Below are 11,402 nucleotides of genomic sequence, written 5' to 3' on the forward strand. Positions count from 1 at the left end.
TGATCTATGGATTACTGGTAATTTAACTAAGATATGGAAAGAAGCAACAGGAATACCAGTTCCCAAACCCGGTAAAGATAGCGAAAATCCTACCAACTATCGACCTATTGCACTCACAAGCTGCATGTGCAAAACAATGGAACGAATGATCAATTCTCGGCTTGTCTGGTACCTGGAAACTAACAATTTAATATCTCCTTTCCAAAGTGGCTTTCGTTATGGACGAAGCACCAACGATCATATGGTAAGACTAGAAACATTCATTCGCGATGCATTTATCAAGAAAGAACATTTAGTAGCGGTTTTCTTTGATTTAGAAAAGGCCTATGACACAACATGGAAGTACGGGATACTAAAAGACCTGCACGATCTAGGTCTAAAAAGCCGTCTGCCCTCTTTCATATCCAACTTCCTCTCAGACAGAGAATTCAAGGTACGAGTGGGCTCTATTCTCTCAGATTTGCACGAGCAAGAGATGGGTGTGCTCCAGGCGGTATTTTATCTGTGACACTTTTCAATATCAAACTTAATAACATCACCAAGTGTTTGACTCCTGGTGTGGATTGCTCACTATATGTTGATGATTTTATCATATGTTATCGATCAAAGCACATGCATACAATTGAAAGACAACTACAGCAAAATATAAACAAGATTCAAAATTGGGCTAATACTAACGGCTTCAAATTCTCAAAATCAAAAACGGTATGCATGCATTTCTGTCAGTTCCGACGACACCACGAAGAACCTCACCTCACGCTGGACGGAACACCTATTCCAGTTGTTGAGGAAACAAAATATTTCGGTATTATCTTTGACAGAAAACTGACTTTTATTCCACACCTAAAGAACTTGAAAGCTAAATGCTTAAAAGCACTTGACCTACTTAAAGTAGTAGCGCACACTCACTGGGATGCTGATAGAAAAGTCATACTCAGTTTAAATAGAACGTTTATACGGTCCAAACTGGACTATGGTTGCGTTGTTTATGGTTCAGCCAGAAAATCATATTTGAAAATGCTTGACCCAATTCATCATCAGGGAGTGAGACTGGCTCTGGGAGCATTTAAAACATCCCCTTGTGAAAGCCTACTAGCTGAAGCGAATGAACCACCGTTATCGCATCGTAGAGAAATGCTTTCCGCACAGTATGCTCTCAAATTAAAATCCGACCCACAGAATCCTGCTTTTTCGGCTGTTTTTCAACCCAAATACAAAACCTTATACGAAAACAAACCAAACGCAATACCTTCCTTTGGCATTAGAATATCATCCAGCCTTGACAGTTCAAAAATTGACCTTTCTACAATTCAGAAAACGTCCATCTCCGAAACACCACCCTGGCTACTTAAACAACCAAAAGTACTTTCTATGCTACACGATTGAAAAAAATCGGAGACAAACCCTTCCGTCTTCCACAACTGTTATCAAGAACTTCTCACCAAATATAAAAACTACACAAGAATTTATACCGACGGCTCAAAGGATGAGGAAAAGGCTGCTGCAGCCTTCGTTTGTGGAAATCACACAACGCAAGTTCGCTTACCAAATGGAACATCAATTTTTTCAGCCTAAATCAGAGCAATAGACCTTGCTATGCAACATATAGCAAGCAAACGTATCTTAAACTGTATCATCTTCTCCGACTCACTATCAGTACTTCAGTCACTACACAATAGAAAACTGGAGAATCCATTATTGAGAAACATACTCGTCAAAAATACCGAGATGAGTGTCTCCCACGATATAATACACTGTTGGTTACCTAGCCATATTGATATTAAAGGTAACGAAAAAGCTGATCGCGCTGCTAAAATGGCCCTTACTCTAGAAACATCTGATTTTAAAATACCGTATACTGATTTTAAACTTAGTATCAGAAAGTCCTTACGGCAGAAGTGGCAGGCATCATGGAATGATGCTGTAAATAACAAACTTCCTGCAATCAAGCCAACTCTAGGAGAATGGACTCCTTCCTACAGAACCATTCGTAGGGAGGAGATAGTCATTGCAAGAATCCGAATTGGTCATACTTATATCACCCAAACCCATATACTAAAAGGTGACGACCCACCAGAGTGCGTTTCTTGCAATGAACCATTCACTGTCAAGCACTTTATGATAGAGTGCTTTGACCTGCAACCTACGCGCGATCGTTATTACATTGTGCAGGACATGAAAGAACTTTTTCATACTATAAACAACACTCGTATTATAGAGTTCCTGAAAGCCGTAAATATTTACTCTAAACTCTGACTTTTATGCTATCTTCTTTTGCAGTTTTATGCAATATAAATACCGTCCCATTTTAATACCTTTTCATCTTTTTTCATTAACATAGAACATTTACATCTCCCGTTGATCAGGAAGCTTTATTTTACACCGTTACCATCTTACCGTTTTTAATTTCAATCATTTCTTCTTTTATATCGCTGGTCGATATAGGACCTTTAATAATTTTTAGAAAAGATTATACAAATAACATTTTGTTTGGCGCTAAATAGCCTAACACTGCTGATGTGCCGTTAAAAAATCAATCAATCAATCAATGACCAGACTTGGTATTTCGTTGCATGTATATAATGACCAATCTTGGTATTTAGATGCATGTATATAATAACTAGACTTGGTATTTAGTTGCATGTATCGAATGACCATACTTGGTATTTAGGTGCATGTATATAATGACCAGACTTTGTATTTAGTTGCATGTATATAATGGCCAGACTTTGTACTTATTTGCATGTACATAATGACCCAATTTTGTACTAATCTGAATGTACGTAATGACCAGACCTTGTATTTAGTTGCATTTACATAATGAACTGACTTTGTATTTAGTTGCATTTACATAGTGAACAGACTTTGTATTTAGTTACATGTTAGTGAAATGTTTGATAATCAGCTCTCTCTCATTGATTTTACTGCCAAATGTCATGACTCCAGTTTGTAGCTGTATTGGCTTGTCAATACATGTATATTGGAGGGAGGCTTTAGATGATGCCACTTTTTTTTTTCTTCTTCAAAATGTACTAATTAAATGATTTTGTATATATGACATGGAGACAAAAAGGTGATTTTATATCCATAATAATTGCTTTCAGGTTCAGTTGCCATGGCAAAGAACTGTAATGCACTTGAGTTCTCTTGTGCAGATGCTATCTTAGACAAATAACAAGATATTGTTTTTAACGAATTTGGTATGTTTGGGTTTCTCAAATATATTGATGATAGTTTGTATACTCTGTTATTATAAAGAATGAAAGTACAAAAGAAATGACTATATCTTAGATTTCTAGAACTTTTAGTCCGCCAGTCTAGCATCAGTCCCTTTAAGGAATTACTGTCAGGCTTGCAGATTTTGTATTTTATGCTTTTCCATTTAGATGCAGAGCAATACTCGAGACTACAGCGCCTTGTAAAACTTCTAAATGAGCGTGTTCAGAACCAGGATACCCAGAGTGAACAGGAGAGTCAGAGTGAGATAGATGACCTGGTCAGCAGAGAAAAACACGACAATGGACATCACCAACATGCTCAATCTATCAGTGCAAAGCAACACATCAATAGAGAAGTCAAACCACCACCTTCCCAGCCAGTAGAATCACCCATTGTAAGTTTGGTCCGAGAAGAAGGCAGTGCAGTAGAGTCCATTGAAAATGAGAAGGATATAGTGATGCAAATCCTCCAAATGGTCAATGAAAACTCAGGCAGGCTAGAGAGGAGTATGGTGGAATATGCATTATTGGCATTGTGGGACTTCGCAGGCCAATATGTATTCTACACCACTCACCAGACAGTTTTAACCAGTCGTGCTATATATCTCTTGGTCATAGATCTCAGTCAGCAAATCACAGACTCCATAAAAGATGACTGTTTTCTTGACACAGAGGGGATAAAAGCTTGTAAAGTTCATGGTAAGTGAAGCCTGATTAACTACCAAGGGGAACGGTGGAAAGGGCAGGCTAAAAACATGTACCTACAAAGCTAATATCAAAATATTTTAGGTTAGTGTTTAAAAATGAATGAAATAACAAAAGTACCATTAGTTCAAAGGAGTTATTCTGAATTGTACATGAATCGACCATTAACATGATAAGAATTACAGGTGTGAACCCTATTTTTGTTGGATGAGGCTATATTGCAGTTGTAATTGCCATCAACCACAAAAACGTTCTCGCTTGCACGAAATTTTGGTGGTCTGGTTTTGAAGTTCATAGGATGACTCGAAAGATAAAATGCCGTTTATATTTTTGGTGCTACTATCGTAACTTAGAGGTCTATCAATAATAAAACAAATGTCATCTGCAGCATCACATTTATAAAGTGACGAAAATCCAATACTTTTAATGGATGCAAATTTACAGTATTAAAAGTAGTACCTCTTTGGTTATCCACTAACGCAAGACGTACTTAACGTGTACAAGTACTCCTTGTAACTTTTTGTTCATTGCTTAGCCATAATGCCAAGGGAGCTTAAGTATGTTCCTGTGCATTGTCCATTTCCAAATATCTATCAGTAATTGCTTTGTGCTGCCCCATAATCTGTATTTCTTATATGAATTTTAGCAACCTTGTTATGTGCTCTTTGATATGAATTTTACCAACCTTAGAATATATTTGTTATGGGTTCAGTCCTAAGTTACCACTCTGCAAGTCATAGTTATTGTCTGATTTTGATCAAACTTGAAACATGGGCTTAAATCATCAAGATTTTATATGGGTGTAAGAATGAGTTTCATCCCTATATAGTAATAAACTTACTCTTCATTGAGTGAAATTGTTGCCAGTATAGAGCCCATATTTCAGATCCAGTTTGGATAGAATTTGGTATGCATGCTTATTTCATCAAGATCTTGGATAATTTTGACATTGATTTATAGGTAGCTAACTATTAAGGTGGTCTAATGTAATTTACAGAGCTTGTTTCCACTCTGACAGGTGTCTGATCAGATTTAATCGGACTTGAAATATGGATTTTAACATTGAAACTTGAATGGGTTCGATGTTCAAGTTTCAAGGATGTTAATGAAGCAATTTACCATCTGATTGGCAGAGGTTGTTACCACTTAGAAAGCCATTTTTCTAATATTATTTGGATCAAACTTGATTTGTGATTGTGTGATTTTAATGCCATTTTTAAACACATGATAGGTTATATGGTAGAAGAAACCAGACTGCACGACGAATTGTCAACCCATGGGAAGCTACTGGCATGTTTTTTTGACATCACCACATTAGTCTAGCCAAGACCTTAACCCAGATGAACATTTCAACAACTTGGATAATTTCAGTAACAAACTAGATCGAGCAAGACTGCATACCTTGATGAAAAGTCTGTGTCATTGAGACTCACAGGTCAGTAACCTGTCACTGAGACTGATTGGTCACTAATCTCCTCAGTAAACCTTGCCCTACTAATGCCTTCATACTCTTAAAAATACTCTGTTGGCGTATAATGAGCCCTTGTTAACTAAATATTCTGATGTCAATACATGTATGTTATTATCAGTAGTATTAGTAGGAGTATCATATGCAGATATATGTAAAGTAGGCTTCTTTTCTGTATTTAGACCTGATTGAGATCTGGATGAACTCTATACATTCCTGTGCAACATCCTCTAAACCTGGCCTTCCTCATGTGATTTTGGTGGGAACACACGTGGATAAGATTCCAGAGGTATGTGTGGATGGGACATGTCTTGAAAGTGTAGCAAATTCATTACTTCATATAGCAATAATTATTTTCTTGTGAATGAGTGAAGATACTTGAGCTTTGATTAATGGTTAAATTAATTACCGACTATGGCCATAAATTTGCTAATACAATCGGAGTCTTTTGAAGAACTTGTTACAGAGGTAATAGGGGTCCATGAGTGAGTAAAATGTTTGATTCATGTGCTGCACCTAAAAAACGCATAAATGGCTAAAAGTGTTCAAAATCCAAATGTTTAATTGGCAAGTTATGCATAGTACAGAATAAGAATCCTTATGCAGTTAAATCAACCGCTGCTTCTTCATGCTTTCAAGATGGAATACCACAAGAAAAAGCTTTTTGTATAACAACAGTAATACGATAATAGTAATGAAGTCTTAATATAGTGCTTTATCTTTTTAAGAAGCTCTAAGCGTTTTTCAATTTTAATTAACACTAATTAAGAATAAATGCCCAAACAAAAATCAGCTGGACTTCAATGATCTTCATTTGTGGACAGAATTATGTCCTCTTGACTATGGGTGAAACATTTAATTGATATAGTGATGCATCAATACTTTTGCTATACAGATAAACATATAAATGGAGAATCAGTACAAAACAGTATTTACAAATACAAATTATTTTCTTCAGCAATCTAAGGGAATTATTAGTCATTTACCTATTTATTCTTGAAATTGAGAATTCATCAGAAACAGCAGTTGCAGGCATAGGCACACATTTTTTGTTGTTAAAAAAGGAAAATGAGTGTTGATACTCACTCTCCTCCTACAAATAAACACGAACTGATGTGCTTTTGTAATCTGGTGTGGCCATTGCTTCTTACGGTAAGAATGCAACAATAACCACAAATTAGAACTTAATGTTGCTTATTCCCTGCATGACAAACAGGCAGTATCGGCAAAGCAGCAGAGAAAGTTTGTGCAAAAGTGGTCATTAATTGATCTGTAAAATACTTATAGATCCTGCCAGGGTGTGTGATTATGTGAATCGTGTAAAATTTGTACAGATTTTTCTCACTTGGAGAACAGTGATGCATGGGAACCCCTGCATATTAGTTGGGAGTTGTGCTTATGAAAACATACTTGTTGAAGTACTGTATACAATGTTTATTTAAACATTCACTTTTAAAGTGCTTGTCATGACATAAGTCACATTACTATAGGTATCATAATGCTTGTCACTACATACTCTCAGGTAGGCAAATGCTTACACATGTCTATTCTTCTGCTTGCTATGAATGTTTGTTAGACTAAATTTGATTGGTGTCATAATTTTATTCCTGTATTAAAGATTTACAAATGCATGCCTAAAATACAAGCTACCTAGAGAAAACCTAAACTGCTGATTCCTTCCGTGACTCATCTTCAGATGACAATTTTATCTGCAAAATACTAGCTTACCAAAGGCGGTTTTATTATACAGAGGTTTCTCTTAGTAGCAAACAAAGATGGAAGATTAGGTATTGATGCAATTAACTGATTATTTTTCCATTGTCTATATTTAGACCAACTTGGCTGTCTATTTTTGTTTCGTTCATTTTGGAGCAAAATACATGACATGTCTGTGCTAATGTTAGCAGTAGCAGCATTGTCAGTTTGCATGCAAGCCTAAAACTCCAAAACGACCAGTCAGATTTGTTAGAAATTTCTATACATGTTGTGGTAGCGGTGAGAATGTTTTTATATGCGGGTCAGATGGAGTGTCTTATGATATGATGCTCTTTGTTCATCCATCCGTTTGTTACCTGCTTCATTTCCTCATGAAACATCCAGTTGTCCACCAACTGTAGTAACCTGACTATGCATATTGCTTGCACCTGGGGGTAAGGAAAAACCAAATTGATTTTGGGATATAAAGTTCATAGGTCTCGTTTACTTTTAGTCAAAGACAAACACTTGGTTTCTGCATGAAACGATAGGTCAATCTGCATCACATACCTGAACAAAAGTTTTTGTTATAAAGGTCAAATATCAACGTAACTGACTAGAAAAATAAAAGTGGTTTCACTATAATCTGAGTTACCAGACTTTGTGGTTGGCTTGCACTTGGTGTACGGAAGAAACCAGTCAATAATGAGCTTAAAAGATCAAACATCAAGATCACTGAGCGAAGATGAAATATGAATTCTACACAATAAATTCAGTTCTCATTTATGGTTACTGGGCTTTCTGGGTGGCTTGCACATGGGCTATGGAAGAACCCTATCGATTTTGAAATCATACGTTCAATGGTCATGGTTAATATAGTTAGTATACCATTGTTTAAATGTGATAGATTTTGTATACTACTTGTGTCTATCTCCCATCTGTGGTTGACGAAAAACTTGCAAGCATGTTTAAACAAAGGTTACTCGATGCAGACAAATAAAATGTATATACATTCCTTGATGTAGACAAATAAAAAGAATTGGTATGCGTATTTATATTTAGATGTAGATGATCTGTATTAAAAATTATTAACTTTTGTAATGGTTATTGAAATTTTGGGGAGTTTGACATTTTAGAACAAATACTTGTAACATGATTAAGCACAATCACTTGACATAGACATAAATTATTTGGTAGACTTGCTTGCATCATTTTCAGGCCCTTATATCAATTATTCCAGTTTTTGACATCTTTGAACTCACTGGACCACTTTGAGCAGAATTTAGTACGAAACATTTAATGTCTCTTTGTAAAATTTAGCATGCATGCACCCAATATTCACAGTGCTTGTAATGAATATAGATATGTATATATATTAAGATGTATATTTCTGAAGATTGTTGGTGACATCATACACATACACTGATACAGATCATAAAAACATGTTTATCAAGACATGGTTGCTCAAACTATGTGATTAGTTCATATATACTTTGTTTTTCCCATGCTTACACAATAGGACAAGCTTGTTAAGCAATCACATTGCATCACTTTCTGTGTCTCTATATCCATTTGCATTATGCACATGCAAATCATAAATATTGCTTGGCATCAAGACGCGGTTGCTCAAAATATATCATTTGTTCATTTAAACTTTATTTTTACAGGGCTTGCACCATGGACTAGCTTGATACACATTTGTATCTATGTCCACTATGAAATTGTCCTCAGTGTTTTATAAATAGTAACATTTTATCACAACCCTTTTCAGATTTGTAATTTAACTCGGTGGTGATTGATAGCTTCTTGTACTGCATTAATATTGTTTAAAGTGAATTTGAAAATTGCCCCCACCCCCTTCAATTACTAATGATTCTTGAGGTAAATATGTCTCATAAAAACTGCATGTGATCCTGACATTGGTTTTTGCATTCGCTATACAGAACTGCCGGCAAAGAGTCATCGATGAGTACTTCATGAAAATTCGTGAAATGTTGTGCGACAAGCTAATTTTCTTGCACCTGATGGATTATATTGAAGTTGACAATACCCAGGATGATCCCAGACTGGAGGAGCTGAAACTAAGGATTTTTGAACTGGCACAGCAGCAGCCACATTGGGGAGAAGAAAAACCAGCCCGTTGGCTCCCTCTTGAACAAGCAATTATGACACTAAAAGCTTCTGGTGTCAAGGTACAGTTTTACAGGAAGTATCATCACACATAAATCAGACGTTTAAAAGACAGTTGTTGAATCTAAATTCTAACCACGCACACACACACACACACACACACACACACACACACACACATATATATATATATATATATATATATATATATATATATATATATATATATATATATATATATATATATATATATATTCTGTTTTCTATCCAACAAAATGATGAATGATGTAAAAATATCATATATTCCAGTTCATTATTAAATGCATGTATTTTGCCATTAGAGTTCCAAGTAATATAAGCAGGAGGTATCAAGTTTGATGTGTTCATTGTAACATCAACTGCTTTCATGATATTGGGATTTATAATATTTGTTGTTACACTGTGTTGTTTTGCTTCTTTTTTTTTCATTAGGTTGCGCCCCTCAGTCTTGTGGAAGAGATAAATAGATCGGGATCTGTTAGTATTGAAGACAGAGATGAACTGGATCTGTTCCTTAGATTCCAACATGAGATGGGAACAATCCTCTACTTCAGGTGAGATTTGGATTATTTCTTCCTTCAGTTCATTCGCCAATATAGTTAATGTTAGGAGAGCAGCAGCACTTGCATCTTGAATCCAGCATTCATGAAAAGACAGAAGGTCCATCTTTCTCATCGATAAGTTCTATTATATATGGGCCTGGGTGAATTTGTGCTCCATCATCTGTCACAATTATTCCATGACTGCTTGCAGCTTTATTAGTACATTTCTATTTTTCCATCTGTCTATACACCACTAGACCAGCGATCCATCTAGCCGTACTGGTTGATGACTGTCCATGAGTCTATCATTCATGTGAGCCATGCCACATGCTGACTGACTGCAGGTTGACTCAGTCATTTAGTAAAAATGCATGGATGTCCACAGATGGTTTGCTAAGATTATTAACAAGGATATACACCACATGATTGCTAACACCTGATCCCTTCAACAAATCTGGATCTAGTAAGATGAGATACCTGTCTAAACTCTTCCACACTAAAGTTGCATCAATCCTTGGCTGTCTGGTCTGTACCCACTGACATGACATTTAATTTAGTGGTTTAATATAGTGGAGCAAAATCAGGCATCACAAGAACTGCATTTCCATCTTAGCGGGCTAACTGCACTGGTGTTCAGACTGAATCAGTCTCAGCCACCATTTAAAGATATTCATCAACCACCTGCACTGGCTTTATGTCCAAGCCATTCTCAACCAGGATGGAGAGATATTCATCGGCCACATACACTGGATTTCTGTCTGAGCCAGTCTCAACCATCATGTAGAGATATTCATCAGCCACATACTCTGGGTTTCAGACTGAATCATTCTCACCACAATGAAGAGATGTTCACCAGCCACCTACACTGGCTTTCAAGACAAGTCAGTCTCAACACCATACAGTCAATGCAAGTTGCTGAGCAAATTTTGTGCAGGTTTTGTTTTGTGGTCATCAGATATGATGAAGCCATCGAGCCACTTGTGTCATATCATGACCAGGTCAATTGGTTTGATTTGGTTTGGTACTTGATGGCACGGCAACAGACATAGATTATTTAGTGACAATGTAATTAGAGTAAAGTGCCTTGCCAAAAGACACACTGTGGTATATGGACCAGAATGGTCTGATGATAGGATTCAATCCCACACCCATTTGTTTGTGAGTTCTAACATGCTACCCATTGAGCCAGCACAGCTTCCTAACTGCAAGCCAAACCTTTGATCAGGGGTCCTCTGTAGATGTGGAAAACAGTAAGGCATCCTTTCATCTGTTGCATCGAAGTCTACTGCATGGTGTACACTTTGTCTTAGAAGCATATGTTGCCTCTTGTTATTGCTCATGAACATCAGAGATAGTTTCAGTACTCAACAGTTAAAAGGAAGAAATGGTCTTTGGTGATTTTCTGGAAAAATCTTTCACCCAATAGTGTGTCAATCTTTTTGATGTACTCTTGATCAATTTGTTAAGTTGGATATTATTTTATGAACACATAAGACTATCTTAAATAAGAATTGATAACTCACTGTTGTACCAAGATTAATACTGGTATGGTGAAGGCAGGATGCTTGTTAATTTTCAGGGCATTTTAAGCATGGTAAAGTCACT

General features: G+C 36.3%; 1 protein-coding gene across 2 annotated transcripts in view; it reads left to right on the top strand.

The window, feature by feature from the left end:
- Window positions 1-11,402, top strand: part of LOC149784620 (uncharacterized) — a 62,360-nt gene that overhangs the window by 49,759 nt on the left and 1,199 nt on the right. The window contains exons 5-8 of one of the 2 annotated variants that reach the window (XM_089932683.1): window positions 3,387-3,917; window positions 5,574-5,680; window positions 9,030-9,278; window positions 9,688-9,809. In XM_089932683.1, the coding sequence (XP_089788809.1) occupies window positions 3,387-3,917; window positions 5,574-5,680; window positions 9,030-9,278; window positions 9,688-9,809 (1,009 nt within the window). Of the gene's footprint in view, window positions 1-3,386; window positions 3,918-5,154; window positions 5,359-5,573; window positions 5,681-9,029; window positions 9,279-9,687; window positions 9,810-11,402 lie in introns of those variants that run through there. The other variant, XR_016413903.1, reaches the window with a different exon arrangement.

Source organism: Sinohyriopsis cumingii, chromosome 14 (assembly GCF_028554795.1).
Source record: "Sinohyriopsis cumingii isolate HCF-2022 chromosome 14, ASM2855479v2, whole genome shotgun sequence".
NCBI classification, from domain to species: Eukaryota; Metazoa; Mollusca; class Bivalvia; order Unionida; family Unionidae; genus Sinohyriopsis; species Sinohyriopsis cumingii.